At 59.4% G+C, this 24,011-nt stretch overlaps 1 protein-coding gene across 9 annotated transcripts; it reads left to right on the top strand.

Annotated features, from left to right (window-relative positions):
• The first annotated feature begins 39 nt into the window (after positions 1 to 39).
• On the top strand, positions 40 to 23,035 carry HCFC1 (host cell factor C1). Of its 9 annotated transcripts, none has more exons than XM_040265459.1 (26): positions 40 to 1,542; positions 6,611 to 6,759; positions 6,913 to 7,073; positions 7,610 to 7,818; positions 8,676 to 8,760; positions 9,256 to 9,362; positions 10,458 to 10,637; positions 10,720 to 11,079; positions 11,311 to 11,471; positions 11,869 to 12,066; positions 12,405 to 12,629; positions 12,723 to 12,827; positions 13,158 to 13,377; positions 13,739 to 13,881; positions 14,023 to 14,161; positions 14,297 to 14,517; positions 15,011 to 16,358; positions 16,556 to 16,719; positions 17,350 to 17,794; positions 18,154 to 18,471; positions 18,682 to 18,800; positions 18,886 to 19,023; positions 19,315 to 19,500; positions 20,079 to 20,379; positions 20,769 to 20,832; positions 21,050 to 23,035. In XM_040265459.1, exons 1-26 carry the CDS (start codon positions 1,350 to 1,352, stop codon positions 21,087 to 21,089), a joined length of 5,979 nt encoding a protein of 1,992 aa, XP_040121393.1. In that variant the 5' UTR covers positions 40 to 1,349; the 3' UTR covers positions 21,090 to 23,035. The 9 variants fall into 9 exon arrangements, with proteins under 9 accessions (XP_040121393.1, XP_040121390.1, XP_040121389.1 ...); XM_040265456.1 differs by having other exon boundaries at positions 17,218 to 17,794; XM_040265455.1 differs by having other exon boundaries at positions 17,218 to 17,794; positions 18,151 to 18,471.
• The last annotated feature ends 976 nt before the right edge of the window (positions 23,036 to 24,011 follow it).

Below are 24,011 nucleotides of genomic sequence, written 5' to 3'. Positions count from 1 at the left end.
CGGGCATTCCCCAGATGCCGCAGCCGCCATCTTTGTTTTGTGCTGAAAGTCGCTATTGACGCCCGCGGACGGCCGGGCGAGGGGGAAGTGGCAAGATGGCGGCTCCCAGGACGGAGGCGTGGAGGCGCGCTTCGGCAGCAACAGAGCTGGGCACGCCGGTGCCTGACCCGAGCGCAGCCTGACCTCAGGCCGAGCGTGCAGCGGCCCCGGTCTCTTACCGCGAAGCAGCGCGGAGTACCTTTAACGGGCCTCGGACGGGAGGAGAATCCTGCGAGGGCGGGGTGGGGGGGGTGAAAAACAGTGACGTAGTCCGACTCCGCCCCCTCGCCCGACCACCGCTGCCGCCATGTTTAGTTGTTACTTCTTCACACAAGATGGCGGCTCCCAGGGAGGAGGCATGAGCGCCCTGCCGTTACCGCTCCTCCTGCCGTACAGTTGCCACTTCGGGGCCTAACTCTGCCTTTTTGAAGCGGCTCCTGTGGAAAGGAGTCATAAAGAGGAAAGCGAGGATCGGACGCTGCCTTGCGTTTGGTTTGCAGTGGAAGAACTGACCCGGGAGGAAGAGAATAGGGGGGAAGGGGGAGCTAGTCTCAAGATGGCGGCTCCCAGGGTGGCAGGCGCAGCCTGAGCAGCAGAGGCGGACTAAGGGTAGACGCTCGAGACCTCACGAGCCATACGGGGCGAGTCTCTGAGCAGCCCTCAAAAACTCAAGCTCGTTTCACTGGCCTCTGGCGCGCCTCTATTCCTTACGAGTGTCGAGGCTGTTAAGGGAGCGGCCTCTACACTAAGCGCTGGGCGGGGAAGCGGGACGGTCTCAAGATGGCGGCTCCCACAATTGTGGTCTGAGCGCCGGCGGGGCTGAGACAACCGCTGTGCTTGTGGCTCCTTTCCACCCGCCCCGGAAGCCGGCCAGTACAGGGGACTCGGGGGGTGTGGGAACCGGGCCGGGGCTCCGCCATTTCCGGCAGGGGAGGGCTACGACTGAGGAAGGGAGGAGAGAGAGGCGGCTCAAGATGGCGGCTCCCAGGGCCTCCCGCTCGAGCTTGTAAGTGGGAGCTCCCAGGCAAGTAGTCAGGGCGGCGGGACTCGACGGCCTCCAGCTTCTCGGGTCCAGGCGCCTGACAGTTTCAAGAGGCTCTCGACAAGACGCGGTAAGCGAGAAGAAGGGGAAGAGGAGAAGGGAAGGAGAAAATAGTTAAGATGGCGGCCTCCATGGAGCCGTCCACCGCTGTGTGAGGATCAGTTTCTCAGTGAGAGCCACCTTAGACGAAGAGGGGTGTGTGTGAGCGGAATTGGGGGGCTCCCTTCCCACTTGGCGACTTTTCTCCACCGCGCCCTTTACCGGAACTATGGCTTCGGCCGTGTCACCCGCCAACTCGCCAGCAGTGCTCTTACAGCCCCGCTGGAAGCGAGTGGTGGGCTGGTCGGGTCCAGTGCCCCGGCCCCGCCACGGCCACCGGGCCGTGGCCATCAAGGAGCTCATCGTGGTGTTTGGCGGTGGCAACGAGGGGATAGTGGACGAGCTGCACGTGTACAACACGGGTGAGTGCAAAGCCCGCTGGGTCCTTGGATCTTTCCCTCCCTCCATCTCCCTCCTTCCCTCTTCTCCCTCCTCCCTTTCTCTCCCTCCTTCCTCTCCTCCCTTCCCCGGCTGCCTTCTTCCCCCCTCCTCCCATTCCTTCCTCCAGCCGCACGGGACTCCCCTCCGAGACCCTTTGCTCTGCATGGCTTGTCTGTTCTGCCCTGCTCTTGTCCCCATCCTGACACCCCTGCTTCTCCTGCCTCCGAAGGGGGTGCCTTTCAGTATTGGAGAGGAACCCTCTAGGCCGGCTGGTGAGGGAGCGGGGGCGGCGCCCGCGGTGGTGACTTCAGATAAGACACCGTTACCCCCGCCAACTAGGCGGGCGGATGCGTCCCTTTGGCGCAGAGTCCCCCCCCCCCCCCAATTCCTGCTAGGCTCTTCCTCATCTCTGGTGCGCTCTGGGGAGCAGTGACAACTTTTTGATGACAGATGAGCTGGCCGTCTTGAGAAAAGGGGCAGAGTTGAGCGGCCTCAATCCTGCCCCAGGGACGGGGTGGGCGGGCGGTGTGCCACGCTGGGAAACTGTCGTCCTGGGGCCCCATAAATCCGACGACGCTGCTGTTCCCCACTTGCAGCGTCGACTTCTGCAGTGTTTCCCTTCCCATGGCCCGTGGTCTGGATCTGGGGCCTTTGGCTGGAAGAGAGAAGGATTAGTTGCAGTTATCCCACAGGGGACCGAGGAGGTTACTCTGCCCAGTCCCAGGCCACCCCTAAACCCGAGGCTGGGTTCTTCAGGAGGAGTGAGGTGCAGTCGCCTTGGGCCTGTTGTCTGGTACCCCTGCTCAGTCTCTAGAGCTTCGCTGCATCCTCCTGTGGCCCCCTCCCCCATGGTGGCCAGTTGGTACACCTGGTGCCTTCGTGGGCCCCAGCTGCCTGTTGAATGGAGGCTGGCCTGGGGAGAGGGACTGAGCGTTCTCACTGGGTGCAATGGGCCTGGGCGCGTTCCATTCCAGAGCCTGAGAGGCGGAGGTGGAGCTGCTGCAAACCCCCTCCCGGCTCATAGTGTGCTTTTAGGAAGCTCTTCTCTGCAGTTCCAGGTCGCTTTGGGGTCAGCCGCGGCCAGGGGCTGGCTTCTAACCCTTTCCCCCAACGCCAGCTCATCTGCCAAATGCCTTTGACCCCCAAGCTGTCCTGTCCCAGGGTTCTGGTGGGCCGAGGCCCTCGGGTCTGGGCACCCCGTGTCCACCCCCCCCCCGCCACTGCCCCCAGCTCCGTGGTTGCCCTGAGCTAGGCTGTTGGTCCGTGCACTGAGGGTTGGAGCGGAGCTTTCTCTCAGTTGAGTGCTCCCGGCCCGCGCCTCCCCTGAGGCACAGAGTTCAATATGCTCGCGTCTTATAAGTGGTTGATCCCCTACAAAGTTGACTTTCCGAGACTGGTGGGTTGCTGGTGACCCTTCACATTCTGGGTCGGAGCACCTGTTGCTTCTGGGGAGGCTGGGCTGGCTGCTGAGGCTGGGCTGGCTGCTGGAGCTCGGTGCCAGCTTGGACAGCTGCAGCGGCAGCAATTAGCCCAGTAAGGGAAGGCTGAGGAGCAGGGTTGTTTTTAGAGAGGCCGGTGCGCTCAGCAGAACCTCCTCAACCCCTTGGACCACCTTCCTTCTTGTAAGGCCTGGAGCAGGTTCCTTGGCAGGGAATGCCAATTTTAGAAAGTAGGCCAGGGGCCTAATTACCATCAGCTCCAAAGGCCACTGCTTCCTGGGGCCTCCGTGTCAACATGTGTGTATTAAACTGAGTTGACCATTTCGGCATTTACTTGTTCCCTTTCTGGAAGAGTACGTTGTGTAGTAGTGGGAGCCAGCCTTCCAAAGGGCCACAGCCCTGGATTCCTCCAGGGTACCAGTTCGGAAAGTGCCCCAGAAACTCCTTTGGCGACTTCTCACTGCTAGTGGACGCGGTTCCCCGGTCCTCACCGCGTGTTAGTGTTTCCTGTTTGATGGAGCCTCGAGCTTCTGCTGTTCTCAGAGAGCCGGGCTTGGTGTGGCCTATCTCCCACCAGCCGAGGCACAGATGCCCAGCATCCTTCTTAGGGCATCTTTAGTGCTGCCTTGACAGCTGGCCTCCTGCTTACCTTGTGTCTTGTGTCTTAAATGAAGTCAGAGCATATTCTCTAGCTTCTCCTTCTGTAAGAGGAATGCTCAGAGAGACTCATCGTTCAGAGAGAGTTCCCTGTTGCTAAGACAAAAGACCCTAGGGGGCACGTGCCTGCTTTGCTATCTCAGGCAGCTCAGAGATCGGGGGTGACAGGGCTAGGGGTGGCAGGTGTGCACTGAACTGGAAGGGGGTGCATGAGGAAGTGTGTGTCCTTCCTCCCCAGTGGCTGTGGAACACTTCCCTGGCTTTTGGGAGACCCATCCTGACCTCAGGGAAATTGCTGGCAACACAAAAGTGGATCACCCAGGGGCCCTGGCCCTGACACGGTGGGGTGCGCCCTGGTGTGGGGAGGCTGTGGCTCTTGGGCAAAGCAGCAGTCAAGGCGGGTCTGCCTCAGTGGTTCTCCAATGTCCTCAGCTGATGACGCCGGAAGGAGCCTTGGAAAGCGGCTAGTGAAACTTCCTTGTTTTTGCACACATGGACCCTGGGGTCTCAGGCGGGACGTGCTGGGTCCAGGGTCACCCTGTTGGCTGTCTCGGCCTTCGGTTCGGTTATCAGGCGCAGGCCCCCACTTTGGGGACACCTCCCGGGCGTGCTCTCCCTGGAGCTAATTGGTTACTAAGTTGAGCTATCTCCAACCTGTTCACCCTCTGTTCTGGGCCTTTCGCATTCTCACAGGCACTTCCTGCCCGACCCCACCGGTTTCACTTGTTGGGAAGTCCTCTTCAGCCTTCAAGGCTCTGGGTCCCGCGTCACCTCTTCTGAGAATCTTCTCCCCCACTCTGTGCCTCCTAGCACCTGCCACCGCCTCCACTGTGCAGGAAGCGGGGCGGGGGGGTTGGGGGCGCTGGGCCACCTCTTCCGGGGTATAGGCCTCTCTTCCTAGCCCCCCTCCCATCCGAGAGTGGTGACAAGCCAGAACTGGGGGGAGGAGGGACCCGCAGGGGTCGTGCACCACCCACCCCCCTAGATAAGTGAGTGAGGGGTGATAGGATTAGGGGACAGCTGCCATCTCAGGGCAGAACGAGGCTTCGGCCCAGAAACTGTGCTGCCTGACAGCCTTCTGCCTGGAGTGTTCTAGATCGAGGTCAGCCCCTCCTGGGTGCTGCAGAATGAGCTCTTGGGATGTCACCAGTCCCTCTTGCCCAGTCCTTGAATCAGGTGGCAGGTGACCCGACACCTGTGGGCCTGTCCCTTTCCCGTGTAGCCTCCCCCGGCCCTCAGGGAAGCACCTGGCGGTCCCTTTTACAAAGGGACAGGGTTCTCGTCTCATGTGTTTGTTTGACCCTGTGACCTCTGGTCAGTTACTTCCCCTTTCAGCCTCTGTTCCTGTGTCCAGTTTTTAAAAGTTTGGTGGCTCAGATGGTCAAGCATCTGCTTGCCATGCGAGAGACCAGGGTTCGATCCCTGGGTTGGGAAGATTCCCCTGGAGAAGGAAATGGCAACCTACTCTAGTACCCTTGCCTGGAAAATCTCATGGATAGAGGAGCCTGGTAGGCTACAGTCCATGGGGTCACAAAGAGTCGGACGCTACTGAGCGACTTCACTTTCTTTTCTTTCCCGTGTCCATGGAGGGAGGTTCAGAGATCTGTGTCAGCATTTATCCTGGGAACTTGGATGTAGCTCCTTCGGGCACTGCATGAGCCATCTCCCCCCAGTTTGTGTAGGGCTGAGGGCTCAAGCCTGGAAAGCTGCTGCTCTTCTCGGTTTGTTTTTGCGCCTCTAGAAAGGGTAAGGCAGACCTCCGGACTCTGGGGCCAGGGTGCACGTTGCAGGCAGGGGAGACGGAGGGGAGTGCTGGGCGTCCCTGAGGCCTAGTGACTCCCCTGAACCGAGGGTGGGACCCACAGCCTGTTCCAAGGATGTGTCTACCTGGGAAGTGGCCAGCCAGGGAGCCTTTATGCCGGGAGGTGGAATGTGCTTTGGGGTGCGGGAGCAGCACTCTCTCCCCTTGAGGGTGACGCCGTGGGAGTCCGGTTACCCAGCATGGAGAGGGTGGTAGGGACCGGTCCCTGTCATGCCCTGGGAGGGGCTCCATTGGCGCTCAGATCCTTGTGCTGTCCACCGTCTCCTTAGTCCTGATTTGCTCGCCCGTGTTTGACCAAAACTGATGGAGGGGCATGGAGTTAGGTTTGCAGCTGGCTGCTGGTTTGAAGCGTCTGGTGAGAGTTCAGTGTGTGTTTCAGGAGATAGCCCTTCAAATAACACAGGACAGGAGGAGTCCCTCCAAAAAGGGCAGCATTTTCTCCGTGACTTTGCCAGGAAGCCTCGGCAAGGCAGGCAAGGGACTGGTTGCCTGGGAGGGATGGGGTGCCAGGCGGAGCAAGGGCAGTTGAGGAGCTCCACCCTGGCTTGAGGCGGCAGACTTGAGGCAGCTTCCAGGGCTGGGAGGCTGCCCGCCACCGCCTCTGCCTGTGTTCTGGAGGAGGGAGCTGTGGACCGTCACCGGGGAAACTGCAGCAGAGCTCGAGCGTGCCCCCACAGCTTTCCTCGGCCTGTACTCGGATTGCTGCCCCTGGCCTGCAGCATTCGCTCTTTCAGCCACTGAGATGTGCAGCCAGCTGTGGGCCTCCGGGAGGGTAGCTTGGATGTTAGATGTTTCTTTCCAAGTACCCATAGAGTGGCGGGAGGTGGTCCCATCCCCAGAAGCTGACGGAGTCTCTTGTCAGTGACTTCCTGCTTATTAAAATGACCGTGATGAGAAGCAGGGTGACTTTGGGGTGGTCTCTGAGGCCAAAGGGTTTGGAAAATGGCTTAGAGGGTTAGCAGTTGGATGCTCAAAGGAAGAAGTCCCACATCCTTGGGAAAAGAGGCGCTGTATTAGCCTGTCCTTTCTTGGACTGTATTTGAAGGTTGGTGGGTTTAGGGAGGCAGAGGGCCGGTGGTTTTGGTTCTGGTGGCTCCCAGGGTGTTCTGACTTCTAACTTTTGTCCTCCAGCGACCAACCAGTGGTTCATCCCGGCTGTGAGAGGGGACATCCCTCCTGGGTGTGCAGCCTATGGCTTCGTGTGCGATGGGACACGCCTGCTCGTGTTCGGAGGGATGGTGGAATACGGGAAGTACAGCAACGACCTCTACGAGCTCCAGGTAGTGTCCTGCTTGTCAGAGCGGGGGCAGGCCCTGCGCCACCCAGATCTTTTTACTCCAGTCAGGTGCCCTCTCCCACCCCCAGCAGTCCCTCCATATATGACAAACGACCCAGCTCACCCTCGAGTTAATCACTGAGCCTTGATTTTGCAGGCAAGCCGGTGGGAATGGAAGAGACTGAAAGCAAAGACACCCAAAAATGGGCCTCCTCCGTGTCCTCGGCTTGGGCACAGCTTCTCCCTTGTGGGCAACAAATGTTACCTGTTTGGGGGTCTGGCCAATGATAGCGAGGACCCCAAGAACAACATTCCGAGGTGAGGCTTTGTCCTGTTCATGTGGAATCCCATGAAGGCCGGGGTGTTCACCCACACAGCAGTCAATTTTGCAGTACCAGGTCCCATTTGTGAAACAGGAGAGTGGGCCTAGACGCCATCTAAAGAGCTTTCCAGTGCTGAGGGGTCTAACCCCCAGGAGGCCTCGTGGGAGGACAGTTGGTTCCTCCAACCTTGCCTTGTGCTGGTTCCTGCTCCTCTGACCCAGTTTAGAGCTGGTCCTTCTCAGTGCTCACAGGCTTCGTGATGGGTATTTTCCAAGGGCCTTTGTAGAGTCTGCAGGTAGTCCCGACCTGGTACTCCCCTTTCACTTCAGAGGTCCTCATGTCATGTCCAGCTTCGTGCAGGGCACCCCATCCTCCTGCTGCTCCCCTTCCACTTGCACCCCTCCTTAGGGGTGAGGACAGAGGTAGAAGGATTTGGAGTCCGTGTAGCCTTAGCCCCGCTTTGTCTCCCCAGGAGTCTGCCATTCCCCTGTCAAAGTGGGTGGCCTGCCCTAACCTGACATTTTTATTCAGGTACCTGAATGACTTATACATCCTGGAACTGCGGCCAGGCTCTGGAGTGGTAGCCTGGGACATTCCCATCACTTACGGTGTCCTGCCCCCACCCCGAGAGTCTCACACTGCAGTGGTCTACACTGAGAAGGACAACAAGAAGTCCAAACTGGTGATCTATGGAGGGATGAGTGGCTGCAGGCTGGGGGACCTCTGGACCCTGGATATCGGTATGACGTGGGTGTGGCTGCTCCTGTGGTCTAGGGGTGCAGTTGGTCTGCTGGGCAGCTGGTGTGGGGTGTTGTGGTGGGGCTCTCACAGAGGAGGCATGTCCTGCCTAGCACCCTACTTGTGACTGGGTCAGGATAGGACCTATCTGGGGCTGTTCTCTTTGCCCTGAGCTTGCAGTGGTTAAGAAAGAGCAAGGCTCTGTTGGCCGAGTCTATCTGCTAGCTTGCAGTAGAGTAAGGGGAGAAGAAATGGCCTTTCTAGAATGACGTTGTGTGGGTAAGGTAGCATGAGTCCCTGTCAACTTGTCAGTGGTCATGGTGTGCTGGGAGCAGGGCCCCCTGGTCTGTCCCAGCCAGAGGGTTTGCCCAGACGCGGTGAGAACCCTGGGGGCTATATGGGCAGGTCGACAGGCAAGAAATCAGGAGTTCAGGTTTTTCACCTGGAGAAGGTGGCCGACGGCACAACTACAGAGGGTTAGGTGGTCCTGTAGCATTGCGTCAGCGTTCCAAAGACAGTGTATTGGGCACAGAATTCCTAGTAACTCTGGGTCTGTAGATGACGGAGCTGACAGTGGATGAGTGCCTCTTGAGGAGTGGGAGGTGCTATGGCGCATCTGGAGGGTATGGCGACGGCTCCTATCCCCAGCCCCGGTTCATAGCAGGTGCTCGGGAAAGACCACTTGGGAAGTGCCAGAGCCTGGTGATCAAGGCCTGTTGGGAGGCCAGGCGTGCAGTTTTTGTGCTGTGTTGATACCTGCTTTCCAGAGCCTTCCCCACATCTGGGACACAGCCTCTGGGTCAGAGGGCATGTGTCCCACCTGGTATGAGTAACCTTCTCTTCCCACCCCTCCATACAGAGACTTTGACATGGAATAAGCCCAGCCTCAGTGGGGTGGCACCTCTTCCTCGAAGTCTCCACTCGGCCACTACCATAGGAAACAAGTGAGTAGCCAGCCGTGGCTTTTTTCTGTTTGTAGCCCCCATCTCCCACCCCCATGGGCTCACAGTTTCGTTCCAGCAATCCCTGAGGCCTGAGGAGACCTCTCTTTGGCTGGGCTGGCGTTCAGCAGCCTTGTCTTCCCCTTATGACCCTGGGGGACCAGAAAAAAAAAGAGGGTAGAGGGATACAGATTGTTCTAGATCCTCTGCAGCAGCAGCTGAGTGTCTTTGTCAATGCCAAGGTCCCAAAGTGAATGTAAGGATGATGGGGACAGAGTGGAGCTTTGGGTGAGCTACACCGAAGCTCCATGCGCTGGAGGTGACACAGTTCTTGTGAGGGCTGAGCCACCGAGGCAGAGAGGGCCACGTTCAGAGCTTTGTGCATCCCGGGGAAAGCTAGAGGACCCAGTGTATTCAGGACGTTCTGGATGGAAGAGGTGGCCTCAAGCTTGGCACCTCGTCCACAATCGTCTCCTACTCTTCCCTCCCTCGTCCCAGAATGTACGTGTTTGGTGGCTGGGTGCCTCTCGTCATGGATGACGTCAAAGTGGCCACACACGAGAAGGAGTGGAAGTGTACCAACACCCTGGCTTGTCTCAACCTGGGTATGGCCTCCTCGGGCTCAGCGCGGCCTGCAGAGGGCTGCGGGAGGCCGGCCCACCTCGGCCTGCGGGCTGTGTTGGGGGCGCAGGGGGCCAAGCTGCTTCTAGGCCGTGCCTCTAGAACTCTGCGAGGCGTAGCCAGTGGTCCAAGCGCCCTGAGGGACGCTCCTTGGCGTGTTTTGAATAGGCTATTCCTCACCGGCGTAACCACGCAGTGCCTCCCTCTCGTCTCCTGTTGGTGGTTTCTCACCCACCCTGCAGGGACCGTGCTATAGATGTGAGCGTTGCCTATAGGTTCTTTAAAAACGGAACACACAGGATGGCGGCCTGCTCTACGCAGCGCAGTGCCTGGCCCTTGTGTTTTCTCTGTCCCGGAGACCATCCCATCCCCGCAGGGCGAGTGGCTCATTCTTTTGAATTGCGCTCGTGGTGTCAAAACTTGCACCGACGCTGCTCCGTGAGTATCCTTGCACCGTTCTTGCCACGTGCAGGTGTATCTGAAGGGGGACAACCTAGAGGTAGCCTTGCCGGCTGGGGGATGTTACCGGACATGCAGATGTCCCTAGCGGTGTTCACCAGGCCGGCAAAAGCATACTCTTCACCAAGCCCCGTAGGTGCTTGACTTCCCATGGGCCAGCCCCAGGTCCCTTTCCCTGGCTCACCCTCAACCCTGGCTGCAGTGAAAGGAACATCAAGCTGCCAGGCACCTTCTGGGTTAAGTTTGCCTTTCTCTTATCTTGAGTGAGGGTATGTATTTTTCTTTTCTGAGATCGTCTGTCACGTTTTCCATAACTTGCGTTCCTCTTTGCCCATCTCTTTCTAGAGGCTTTTGTGTTGCTCCATGTGCAAGAAGGGGAACCTTTGACTCTGTCTTTCATGTAGTTTTCCCAGTTTATAGTTCGTGGTTTCTAATTTTGTACAGTCTTTTTGCCATACGGAATTGTATTTTTTTGTTTGTTTTTGTCTTCATCTTACTTTAGTAATCTTGGATGACTTCCTGGTTTTAATTCCCCATCCCTGACAGCAAAAGGCCAAAGAGCCCCTGAGGGTTGTCGGTTCCTCTGTCCCCTGCTGACCTTCACATCCTGTCCTCCCCAGATACCATGGCTTGGGAGACCATCCTGATGGATACACTGGAAGACAATATTCCCAGGGCCCGTGCCGGCCACTGCGCAGTAGCCATCAATACCCGCCTTTACATTTGGAGTGGGCGTGACGGCTACCGAAAGGCCTGGAACAACCAGGTCTGCTGCAAGGACCTCTGGTACCTGGAAACGGGTAAGGCTAACTGGAGGAGAGCTGCCACACCCGCCCCCGAAGTGTCTGCCTCTCCCTCCTCACCAGTGATGCTCTCTTACAGAAAAGCCACCACCTCCAGCCCGGGTACAGCTGGTGCGAGCCAACACTAACTCCCTGGAGGTGAGCTGGGGGGCCGTGGCAACAGCCGACAGTTACCTTCTGCAGCTCCAGAAATACGACATTCCTGCCACGGCTGCCACTGCCACCTCCCCTACACCCAATCCAGTCCCGTCTGTGCCTGCCAATCCTCCCAAGAGCCCTGCCCCAGCAGCAGCCGCACCTGCCGTGCAGCCGCTGACCCAAGTAGGCATCACGCTCCTGCCCCAGGCTGCTGCCGCGCCCCCGACCACCACCACCATCCAGGTCTTGCCGACGGTGCCTGGCAGCTCAATCTCTGTGCCCGCCGCAGCCAGGACTCAAGGTGAGCCGGGCGCTCGAGGGCAGGAACTGGCTCACCCAGAGGTGGCATGCCTGAGCGGGGGCTGCTAGACCGCACACCTGGAGGTCGTTAGTGCAGACCGTAGGCTGAGTGCTGAGCTGCGGGTGCCTGGTCCTGACCCACGGAGACTGTCCCCGAGCAGTACTGGAAGGGCGGGAGCTGAAGCCCAAGCAGGTCCCGGAAGTCACTTACTTCGGCCCCTTCTCTGAGCAGGTGTCCCGGCTGTGTTGAAAGTGACTGGTCCTCAGGCTACCACAGGAACCCCATTGGTCACCATGCGACCTGCCAGCCAGGCTGGGAAAGCCCCCGTGACTGTGACCTCCCTTCCCGCAGGCGTGCGGATGGTTGTGCCTACACAGAGCGCCCAGGGGACGGTAAGGAGCCAGGGCAGGGCGCGGTGCGACTTTCCTGGTAGTGGCGCACTGGAGGGGTTTGACTCCCACCCTGTGCTAACACTTTTCACCCAAGGCCTGGAAAGTGCTGATGAGGCAACCTCTCATCACTACCTTCAGGATTAGTAAGCTGACAGCTCAAAATGGTCTCCTCGCCATCTGATCTTAAGGGCATTTTAAATGTGTATTTTCTGAGGGGAGAAGCTAGCCAGCTGGGGTTTGACGCGGGCCTGGTCTATGGTGGGAGTCCAGGTCTGGGGTCAGTAGAGCAGTGCCTGGCCGTCCTCAAAGCCAAGAGGTGGTGCTCCAGGAAGCAGGGATTGGGGCCACCTCACGTCTGGTGCTCCCTGTGGGCTCAAGCTCCTTGTGTCCCTTGCAGGTCATTGGCAGCAGCCCACAGATGAGTGGCATGGCTGCGTTGGCAGCCGCGGCTGCTGCCACCCAGAAGATCCCTCCTTCCTCGGCACCCACAGTCCTGAGTGTCCCGGCTGGCACTACCATCGTCAAAACCGTGGCCGTGACACCGGGCACCACCACGCTCCCAGCCACTGTGAAGGTGGCCTCCTCACCAGTCATGGTGAGCATCCCTTGGGGCTGGTTCTGAGCCCACAGCCTTGGGGCTAGGGGCTTCTGGGCACCGTCATTAGACAGTGGTCACTGCTTCTGGCCTTTGGACCAACCATAGAGGATGGGGGTCCGTGGTTGGTGCTTGGTGGTGGCTGGGGAATAAGCTGGCAGCCATGGGGGTGTGGCAGCCATGGGGGTGTAGCATCCTTGTGGCCAGACCTGTGGCTCAGTGACCTCCCTTGTTTCGCTAAAGAAGTGAATGAAACTGAGCTTGGTGGACATACACAAATGCACAGGGGCCAGCTCTCCGCCCCCCCCCCACCCACCACTCCTCTTTGTGATCTCCAGGTGAGCAACCCAGCCACTCGCATGCTGAAGACTGCAGCTGCCCAGGTGGGGACCTCTGTCTCTTCTGCCGCCAACACATCTACCCGTCCCATCATCACCGTACACAAGTCCGGGACCGTGACAGTGGCCCAGCAAGCCCAGGTGGTGACCACAGTGGTGGGTGGGGTCACCAAGACCATCACCCTGGTGAAGAGCCCCATCTCGGTCCCAGGAGGCAGTGCTCTGGTGAGTGACCAGCACCAGGAGCGCCCAGCCCAGGCCATGCCCTTGACCGGTCTCTGGATCACTTATTTTGGTGCGCTGTCGTTTCGTTTTTAGATTTCCAATCTGGGTAAAGTGATGTCAGTGGTCCAGACAAAACCGGTTCAGACTTCAGCAGTCACAGGCCAGGCATCTACAGGCCCAGTGACTCAGATTATCCAGGTGAGCTTGTGGACCCTAGACTGGGACCCTGCCTAAACAAGATCCCATGAGTTGAGTGGCTCAGAAGGTCCTGTTGCTTGGTTCTGTCACTTGCAGTCTTCAGAATAGTCCAAGCTGTTTGGGCTGGCAGTGAAACTTGGAGTTCTTCTAAAAAATGACAGATACATATGTGTATCACTGACTGACTCTGTTAGACATCTGAAGCTAACACAGTATCGTAGAGCAACCAGACTTCATTTAAAATTCAACGACGACAACAAAGCCACACTTTGTATCCTGGCGGTGATGCCCATTCACCTCAGCCTTCCCCCATGCATTTTCCCCTTACAGACCAAAGGACCCCTGCCAGCCGGGACCATCCTGAAGCTGGTGACGTCTGCAGATGGCAAGCCCACTACCATCATCACAACCACACAGGCCAGCGGGGCAGGGACTAAGCCTACCATCCTGGGCATCAGCAGTGTGTCCCCCAGCACCACCAAGCCCGGCACCACCACTATCATTAAGACCATCCCCATGTCGGCCATCATCACACAGGCGGGCGCCACGGGTAGGGGCCTTCCCCGGTGTGCTGGGGAGAAAGCAGGTGAGGGGGTAGCCAGTGTGCAACATCTTTCCATTGAGGTTTTTCACTCTGCACTGCCCTCTCTTTGCCTTTTAAGATTTTCCTCTCTGCTGTGCCCGCTCTTTGCCTCTTGTGTAAGATTTTTCTGTCTGCTCTGCCCTTGCCTCTTGTTTACGATTTGTCAGGAGGTAGCAAGGGTATGGCTGCAGTTTGTACTTCTTTGTTTTAATTGAGGGGCAACAGGCATAACTGTTTGAAAAGAGGGCCCTAGAGAAGCGGGCCTGGGTGGGAGGCCAGCACTGTTGCCTGGCCCTTCCTGAAGCCAGGATGCCCCCCTCTCCTCTAGGCGTGACTAGCAGTGCCGGCATCAAGTCGCCCATCACCATTATCACCACCAAGGTGATGACTTCTGGAACTGGAGCCCCCGCCAAAATCATCACGGCTGTTCCCAAAATCGCTACGGGCCACGGGCAGCAAGGAGTGACCCAGGTGAGGTGTGCCTGTCCCTATCCTCCCCGAGGGTCCAGCCTGGGACTGCAGCAGGCCACGTGGGGCCTGGGAGGGGCAGCACAGGGTCTGCTCTGGCCAGCCCCCGAGTGACACAGGGGCCCCTTTTCTCCGGTTTTCCAGGTGGTGCTGAAGGGCGCACCTGGCCAGCCAGGCACCATCCTCCGCACCGTGCCTATGGGGGGTGTCCGCCTGGTTACCCCCGTTACCGTCTCTGCTGTCAAGCCGGCCGTCACCACACTGGTTGTCAAGGGCACCACAGGTATGGAGGCCTCGGGATGCGGGGCCGCGAGGGCAGGGTCGGGGTGTGCCCCGGTCCCACTCACTTGGGGAGAAGAGCCGCACCAGCTGCTGACCTCCTCCCACACCCGCCCGAACCCCCCTTCCCCGCCTCCAGGCGTCACGACCCTGGGCACGGTGACAGGCACCGTCTCTACCAGCCTGGCCGGAGCCGGAGGCCATAGCACCAGCGCCTCACTGGCCACGCCCATCACCACGTTGGGCACCATCGCCACCCTCTCAAGTCAGGTGATCAACCCCACTGCCATCACTGTGTCGGCGGCGCAGACAACGCTAACGGCGGCCGCTGGGCTCACCACGCCCACCATCACCATGCAGGTAGGGCAGTCGGAGCTGCAGTTTGCCGCCAGGCCCTTGGTTTTCCTCCCGCATGTGGCACCTATAGGATGGTTACCCTGGAGGTGCATAATTGCGATTCTTAGTCACTGCCTGCTGGTCTTTCGGGTTGAGACGATACATCTCAGCCGTGTTTAGCATTTGAGCACTAGGTTCTTGCATCTTGAGCTGAATTTCTGGTGAAGTGGTGAAGCTGGCCTTGGCACAGCATGGGGTCAGCCAGATTTCCCCCCACCCCCGCCCGACCGAGGGCTTGCCCCAGCCTAGGCCCTGTTCCTCCACCTCTTCCTGGTTCCTTTTTTCTGGTCCCTGAGCCAGTCAGTGTCTTGGAATGAGGGTGAGCAGGTCCTAGACTTGCCAGGGTTTTTGCTTTAGGTGCCAAGTCGCTGGTCCCAGGGGGTACTGCAGGTAGGTGGCAGGGGCAGACATGGGAGGATGGGCAGCAGCACTAACTCCCTGTGTGCCCTCTCCCCAGCCTGTCTCCCAGCCTACCCAGGTGACTCTGATAACGGCCCCCAGCGGGGTGGAGGCCCAGCCTGTGCACGACCTCCCAGTGTCCATTCTGGCCTCCCCTACTACAGAACAGCCCACGGCCACGGTCACCATCGCTGATTCGGGCCAGGGTGATGTGCAGCCCGGCACCGTGACCCTGGTGTGCTCCAACCCGCCGTGCGAGACCCATGAGACGGGCACCACCAACACAGCCACCACCACTGTCGTCGCTAATCTGGGGGGACACCCCCAGCCCACCCAAGTGCAGTTCGTCTGCGACAGACAGGAGGCCACTGCTGCTCTCGTGACCTCCACGGTGGGCCAGCCGAATGGCAGTGTCGTTCGTGTCTGCTCCAACCCGCCGTGTGAAACCCATGAGACTGGCACCACCAGCACAGCCACCACCGCCATGTCTGGCATCGGAGGTGGGCCGCGGCGAGATATCCGGCTCGCCTGCGTGGCCACCACCATTCCCACCGTGGTCCGAGTCAGCGTGACTGCTGGGGCGTCAGAGGGAGCCCAGGTTTCCATCAAACCCGTGTGCCAAACCCGTCAGACCAGTGCGACCAGCACCACCATGACTGTGATGGCCACCGGGGCCCCGTGCTCAGCCGGCCCGCTCCTCAGACCAAGTGTGGCCCTTGAGGCCGCTGGCCGCGGTGCCACTCTCTTACAGCTGGGGCCGCTGAGTGCCCAGGTCAGGCCCGGTGGCGAGGAAAGGTCCCTTGCCGGCCTGGGCCCGCTGGTGTCCATGGGGCGCCAGCTGGAGGTGCATCACACGCACACGACCAACACGGCTACTGTGGCCCGCTCTGCCATGGGTGCTGGGGAGCCCCATGAGCTGCTGGGGGCCCCCACACTTGTGTACGAGAGTTCAGCCAGTGCCTCTGTGACTGCCGCGGCCTTGGAGGCACTGCTGTGCCCTTCGGCCACCGTGACCCAGGTCTGCTCCAACCCCCCGTGTGAGACCCACGAGACGGGCACCACCCACACACCTACCACAGCCACATCCGGAGGGGCTGCAGGCCAGCCAGAGGGCGGGCAGCAGCCTCCTGCCAGCCGGCCCTGTGAGACGCACCAGACCGCTTCCACTGGCACAACCATGTCTGTCAGCTTGGGCGCCCTGCTCCCGGATGCCGCCTCCTCCCACAGGACCCTGGAGTCCAGCCTGGAGGTGGCAGTGCCACCCACAGTCACCCCTCAGGCCGGTGCTTCATTGCTCACTCCTTTCCCAATGCAAAGGGTGTGCTCCAACCCGCCCTGTGAGACGCACGAGACAGGCACTACGCACACAGCCACCACTGTCACCTCCAACATGAGTTCCAACCAAGGTAGGTGGAGGCAACCAGCCAGGTCCCCACAGGCTCCCGGGCCCAGGGCTCACCAAGAGGCCCGCAGTTCAGTTCTGAGGAGCCCAGTTGCCCGGTATGGGCAGGTCTTCCAGGCAACCGTGTTTCCTGGTGGCAGAGTTGGGTGATAGCCATGCTGGAGGAGGGCCTGTCACCCTACTCTCTGCTTGTCCCACCAGACCCCCCGCCGCCTGCCGGCGACCAGGGAGAGGTGGAGAGCACCCAGGGCGACAGTGTGAATATTGCCAGTTCCAGTCCCATCACGACAACAGTGTCCTCCACGCTGACGCGGGCCGTGACCACCGTGACGCAGTCCACGCCAGTCCCAGGCCCTTCAGTGCCGGTAAGAGCCCAGGAGGGTCCCTGCGGCCTGGTGCGCCAGGGCCCATGTTGTTCCTGAACTGGACACCAGGTGGTGCTGTTGCTCCAGGCATGCGCCGCTCCCGGCTCCTTTTCCAGACCATAAAAGGGCAGTTTCTCGCCTGACAGGGCAGGGCACAGGAGGCCCCAGTTCTTGGTGGGTGTCCTTTGGGTGATTTTATTGTTGTAGCTTGTTCCTGTGGCTCATCACTTGGCTATGGTGTGGCACAGCAGGAGTTGGGCCCCTTTCGTGAGACCGAGGGGTCTCTCTGGGGATGGGTTAAAATGGGCCGGCAGGTCGGAGGTCTCGCCTTCTCTTGCCATGCGCCATGCTGCTCAGTGACCTACTGTTCCTGTCTGTCAGGCAGGGTTGTGGCAACCCATTGAGAATGCAGATCCCGGCCCACAGGGAGAGATGAAGGCCTGCCTGGTTTCGGTCTTCCTCTCCTCCCCTCTGACGGGGACTTCTCTCCCTTTCTAGAAGATCTCATCTGTGACTGAGACTGCCCCAGGGGCTCTGACCACCGAAGTCCCCATCCCGGCCACGATTACAGTGACCATAGCCAACACAGAAACTTCTGACATGCCCTTCTCTGCTGTTGACATCCTGCAGCCCCCAGAGGAGCTCCAGGCCTCTCCAGGGCCGCGCCAGCAGCTTCCACCACGGCAGCTCCTGCAGCCTGCCTCCGCGCCCCTGGTGGGGGACTCCGCCGAGGTCCTGTCAGCCTCCCAGAGCCCTGAGCTCCAGGCCGCCGTGGATCTGAGCAGTACAGGGGACCCGTCTTCAGGCCAGGAGCCTGCCAGCTCGGCTGTGGTGGCCACCGTGGTGGTCCAGCCACCGCCACCCACCCAGTCTGAAGTAGACCAGTTGTCCCTCCCCCAAGAGCTGATGGCCGAGGCCCAGGCGGGCACCACCACCCTCATGGTGACAGGGCTCACCCCAGAGGAGCTGGCAGTGACTGCTGCTGCTGAAGCAGCCGCGCAGGCTGCAGCCACAGAGGAGGCCCAGGCCCTGGCCATCCAGGCCGTGCTCCAGGCTGCACAGCAGGCTGTCATGGGTAGGTGCTGCGTGTAGGCCAGCTGGCTCAGCAGGCTGTCCTCGCTTGAGGCCAGGGGTAGCCCTGAGGGAGGGACAGGCTGCTCAGGGGTAATGAACTGCGCTTTGGGCGCCTCCCTCCAGGCAGCTTGAGCAAAGGGAACTTGTTTGCCACCAGGATGGCACAGTATGGCCTAACTGGGATGGGGGCTGACTTTGGTACGTAGGCAGGAGGCAGGTCTCGCCAGGGGGAGGGCAGAGGAGAGGTCTGGGGGACAGGCTCTGAGAGCTGGCATCCACGGATCCTGCCCGTCGCTTTGAGAGGGCAGTGGTCGTGGAAAGCTGGCGTCCCTCTTGAGTCATCTTCTGCCCCTGGAGCAGGCACTGGGGAGCCCATGGATACTTCAGAGGCGGCCGCAGCGGTGACGCAGGCAGAGCTGAGCCACCTGTCGGCTGAGGGCCAGGAAGGCCAGGCGACCACTATCCCCATTGTGCTAACGCAGCAGGAGCTGGCCGCCCTGGTCCAGCAGCAGCAGCTCCAGGAGGCGCAGGCCCAGCAGCAGCAGCACCACCTGCCCACGGAAGCGCTGGCCCCTGCCGATAGCCTCAATGATCCGACCATCGAGAGCAACTGCCTCAATGAGCTAGCCGGGGCTGTGCCCAGCACCGTGGGCCTACTGCCCGCCACGGCCACCGAGAGTACGTGGGGCCCTGCCTGGCCACGGGCGGGTTGGCCTACAGCTTCGCTCCCCTAGGGAAGTCCGTTGACTGGGGAAGAAAGTCTTGTGAATGGGATCCCAGGTCCCTCGGGCTAGAAACGGGCTTGGTCGTGTAGCCCGAGGGAGGGGCTCCTGTGCAGAAGCCCGGTCTCTGGGGCCTTTCCTGCTGACACCTTGTTTTCCTTCCCAGGCCTGGCCCCGTCCAACACATTTGTGGCCCCCCAGCCAGTCGTCGTGGCCAGCCCCGCGAAGCTGCAGGCCGCGGCCACCCTGACAGAAGTGGCCAACGGCATTGAGTCCCTGGGTGTGGTGAGTCTGGAGTGACGAGGTGAAGCGGGCTAATGGATCCGGACTCTGAGGGTGTCCTGATCTCTTCTCCCTCTCTGCCTGCCAGAAGCCAGACCTGCCACCGCCACCTAGCAAAGCCCCTGTAAAGAAGGAGAACCAGTGGTTTGACGTGGGGGTTATTAAGGGCACCAATGTGATGGTGACACACTATTTCCTGCCACCCGAAGACGCTGTCCCGACTGATGTATGTATCCCTGGGGGCCAGCACCCTCAGGTGGGCAGGGGCTTGTGAATCTCCTAAGGGGTGCGCTCTCCGTCTCAGGGATGACCCCTCCTCACCCTATTCCCCTTTCAGCCTTTGAAGCAGTGGCAAAGCTCAGCCCTGGCCCCCCTGGTCATGACAGGGCTGCCATGGCCGCCCTTTGCCCACTCCACTGTCCCCATGGTGGAAAAGTGCTCCACTGACTCCTGCAGCCCAGTCAGTGGTGGGATTCATGTCACTGATCTCTCCTGTTCGCCTGATCTGTCCCTGTAGGATGACTCGGGCACCATGCCCGACTACAACCAGCTAAAGAAGCAGGAGTTGCAGCCAGGCACTGCCTATAAGTTCCGCGTCGCCGGGATCAATGCCTGTGGCCGGGGGCCCTTCAGTGAGATCTCAGCCTTTAAAACGTGTCTGCCTGGCTTCCCGGGGGCCCCGTGTGCCATTAAAATCAGCAAAGTGAGTCTTGTGAGATCAGCCTCTGTCCTTGGCTAAGCCCGTGCTTGTGGGGCTTTCTTCTTTGCTGGGCTGGGCGGGGGTGATTTGGGAGGGGCCCCTGAGATGTAGGCAGAGTCCAGTGGGTCTGGGCTGAAGCTTCTGGTTCTCTCCATCTCTGACACTGCGTGAGCCATGACTAACATGCTCATTTACCTAATCCTCTAATGCCTAAACTCTCTGACGAGGTCTGGGCCTGTGGTTCTCTCCATTTTTCTGATGGGGAGACTGAGGCACCAAGAGGCTAAATGACAAGCCATTTGTTAGGTGACAGAACAGGTCTAGGAAAGTGTTTGGAGTCCCGGTTCATTTTGCCATTGTGTCAGGCTGCCTTCCTGGTGGGGGCAGACGAAGCCATCTCTTTGGAGCTCCTTGAGCTCTGTTGTGAAATAGGTTTGTTGTGTTGGGAGGGGGGTGAAGAAGGAGCTGTCAGTTCTGAAAGCTTTGACTCGGTCTAGGTTCTCTGTTCTCCGATGGGCAGGGGAGGAATAAGTCACAGAGGCCGAAGACGGCCGCCTTGGTCTCTGCTTCCTCTGTTCCAGAGTCCAGACGGTGCTCACCTCACCTGGGAGCCGCCCTCTGTGACCTCCGGCAAGATCATCGAGTACTCGGTCTACCTGGCCATCCAGAGCGCACAGGCCGGTGGTGAGACCAAGAGCTCAACCCCAGCGCAGCTGGCCTTCATGCGGGTGTACTGTGGGCCCAGCCCCTCCTGCCTCGTGCAGTCCTCCAGCCTCTCCAACGCCCACATCGACTACACCACCAAGCCCGCCATCATCTTCCGCATCGCCGCCCGCAACGAGAAGGGCTATGGCCCAGCCACCCAAGTCAGGTGGTTGCAAGGTGGGTGTGTGTGGGGCTCTCTTTGGGGAGGGAGAGCTCTTGCCAGCTGCTGGCCTGGTGAGCTTGACCCTCTGGGGTGGGTGGATCCCTCACCCACTGTGGAGAAAGCTCCTTGGGGGACTGTTGGAGGGGGGTGGGCACAGGAAGGGCCAACAGGACCTGCAGCCAGAGGTGGGGGGTGGGCGCCCAGGCTTCGGGCTGCTCTGTCAGTTGGGGGTACAACAGCAGAGGCCTCTAAGCTATGTCCAGAATGGCCCTGGGGGTTGGTGTGCAGGTGGCCGGGACCCTGGGGCACACGCCCATGGGAGGGGTCGGCACACTCAGTGCCTGGCTGTGCTGTGCTGGGTGGCGTCAGGGCTGCCCACCCACTCCCCCCTCTCTGCTTTTAGAAACCAGTAAAGACAGCTCTGGCGCCAAGCCTGCCGGCAAGCGGCCCATGTCGTCTCCAGAAATGTAAGCAGAGGGTGCCTTTCCAAGAGCCTTCTGGGGCCGGGAGTAGGCGGACCCTGAGAGCAAGGAGCAGTGGGGATAGCCGGGCCCTGCTTCTCCAGAAACGTGGGGGGCCGCCCAGCCTAGGGGGCAGCCGGAACCCTGGCCGAGTCCCACTCGCTTCGCCACGCAGACCCACGCTGACCCTGTCTTTTTTTGCCTTTGCCTCTCATCTTCCAAGGAAATCCGCGCCAAAGAAATCGAAGGCAGACGGTCAGTGAGAGGCAGCTGCCCAGCACCTGGCTTCTTCTCCAGCCTCCCCTCTGCTTCAGGACCGCCGCCTGCCCTGCCCGGCCCGCCCCACCTGCCTGGCACGCACTCCACCCCACGAGCCAGCAGCTGCCCTCCTCCCTCCTTCCTCTCTCTCTGTTTTTACAAGAATTTTGAGAAAGCACATTTTACCATGGCTGCGGGGATAGGGGGCGGGGGGCAGGGTGCGGAAAGGCTAAAGAGCGAATGAGGGAGCGGGCGCACCCCATTCCTCCAGGGAGCCCTCGAGCGAGAGACCTAAACGCACCGGAGCAGATGGAAAGCCCACCTCCAAAGTCTGCACACCTCTCGCTGTTGCCCTTGGCTCCAGGGATCAGCCAAGGCCCGAGGAGTTGGTGGGGGGAGCTTGTAGAAGCACCCCTGGCCCCCTTCCCCACCTCTAGTCTCAGAGGCTTGGAGGGCACGCGCCCCCCCCCCCCAAACTGGGTATCTGTCTGGTTCTGTTTTCTTTTGTGACCTTAGCATTTCTTGCCATGTGACACCCGCCTGCCCTTTTGGTTTATCCAACCCTGCCCTGCCTGGCAGTCCCATGGGAAGCTGACACGTTTTCTCAGAGGCCTTCGTTCTCCCATCCTGTCCTCCCTCCCCTCCTCTTACCGTTCAGAGAAGAAAAAGTGAACAAAAAAGCGAGGGGCGGAGAAGGAGCCCCGTGGTGGCCTGAGCAGTGTTCTGTGAAAACCTCCCGACGCCCACCTGGGGCCTTGAGGAGCCCTCCCACCGAGCCAGGCTTTGGCCTCTCTGGGGTCGGGGTTAGGGGCCACATCACCAACTGCTGCATTTGTTGTATTTTTTTTAAGTTGAAATGGATGAAGTTAACAGTTTTATTGTAATTTTAGTCTTAGCGTGTGGGGTTTTGTCCCTTTTTTTGTTGTTGTTATTAGTTGTGTACAGAATGTGTATCTTTTTCTGTTTTTTTTTTTTTTTTTAACCTTTTATCCTTGGCGAAGCCTTGGCAGGGATCTTTCTGGACAAAAAAGTGAGGGGTGGCCAGGGCAGGAGAAGTATGGCATTTTCCCTGTGGGCCTGGTGTCTGCTGCCCAGTGTGATTTTCTTTCTGACCCCTGCCGTGTGCCCTGCTGCCTGTCCTCAGGTCTCTGGGATGACGGTGAGCGAGCGGTCAAATCTTACCCCCCTCGTGGGCCATGGCTCCAACACTTAGAGGCTTGAGCTTGAGAGTCCTCTAGAACTCGAGTCAGACTTCCTGAGGACGATGGTGCAAAGGCGTGGGCACGACCCGATACCCAGCCCTGGGTCCGTGGCCCTCTCCACGACCCCCAGGCTCCCTCCCTGGCATGAGCGCTTAGAGCATCCAACACACACAGCCGCCACTTCCCACGGCTACCCTCTCTGGGCAGGGATGGCACACGTTGGACAGGAATCCAGCCTCTGAGGCTGCCTGGGACGACAAATCATGTGGTACCATCAATGCTATGAAGTTGGGCTCTGGGCTCTGCTGGGAGCGGCTAGTCCAGTGCCAGCTCTGCCCCATGTCCAAGGTTTTTAGCAAGGAGTGAGACTTGCGAGCAAGTCGCACCGAAGGATTTGAACCGAACAGCCGATGTCTTCAAAGCCCCTTCCTCTGCCCTGGAGATGCAGCTGGGGCTGGGGCGACCCCAGCCTCTGCAGACCCCTGCCCCTAGCCCCCACCCTCTGGGGCCTCTGTTGTATTATAGTATATTTCGCTGTGGAAAACGTCACGTTTAGTCACCTTGGAGCCCACCGCCTGATCCCATTGTCTTCCCCCCCAGCCCGATTCCTGAGCGCCCTCTGATCTCTCTGTTTCTGGAAACAGTACGCCCATTCATTATTGTAGAGTAACCCTTGTGACTCAATATTACCATAGTGCGATGTCGTTTTGTGCTATTTTGAACAATTAAAAGACTTTTTGAAATAACGACCTGCTGTGTCGCTGTGTCCGGGACACTCACAGGAGGAGGCAGGAAGCTGGGCTCTGCAGGGCTCACAAACCACCCTCCTCCGTCCAGGAGATTTTTGCTCCCAGAATTGTGCTTCCCATCGCCTCCCACAGCTCAAAAGTTGTGCTGTGAGCTGTGGCCTTGGCAGCGAATCCCAACGATGGCAGCCGGAATGCAGGGCACAGGCCAAAGGGGCTCACTGGACAGCTGCTGCTGACTCCCTGTGTGGAGGCCATGTCACCTCCCTCCTCTCTCACTAGAGGACAGGGGACAACCACCACACTCCTTGGACCGAGAGCTCACAGCCCCCAGGACAGACCAGCATCACTGGAGGGACGCCCCTGTGGTCAGGGGATGCTGCTGGAGTAACTCCCGGCCTGGCTTTTTGTGCACATGGGCCAAGGTCCCCAACTAAACAATCGCACTGTTGGGTTGCGGTCCCAAGGCTAAGATGGTGGTGTACCCAGGGGCAGGCAGGAAGCATCAGTCCTCAGTGCCAACCAGGACAAAGGGCCAAAAAAGCCAAGTGGGGTGGCCAGGGTGTCTGGCCACCTTGGTGCCAGACAGTACAGAGAGGACCAGTGAGGGTACTGCCCCGCTGACACGGATGGGTCTTGGACACTCCTTTGGTACCAAAATCCAGCAGGTAGGGATGGAAAGTGGTCGACGCAGTTTGGCAAAAAAACTAGAGACAGAATTCAAGTTTTAAAGATGGGACTGGGGTCAGATCAAGCGCCCTATTCCTCGGAGCCACATCACGTTTATTTAGTGTCTTGGCAAACAAATTATCTGTTATGCTCCGATGAAGTCAGTCTCCTGTGTCCCCGGTCATGTCTCCCATTTTATTGATTACCTTAAAATATCTCTGTTATTTTCTTGTACAAGGGGTATCACCTAGCTGGAGGTCACAGACCCGCATATGCCTCGGGAAAACATCTTGGCGTGTGCACAAGCAAC

Source organism: Oryx dammah, unplaced genomic scaffold (assembly GCF_014754425.2).
Source record: "Oryx dammah isolate SB20612 unplaced genomic scaffold, SCBI_Odam_1.1 HiC_scaffold_23, whole genome shotgun sequence".
Lineage (NCBI taxonomy): Eukaryota > Metazoa > Chordata > Mammalia > Artiodactyla > Bovidae > Oryx > Oryx dammah.
The sequence above is the reverse complement of the archived record's forward strand: the minus strand, read 5'-3'. Positions and strand labels throughout refer to the sequence as shown.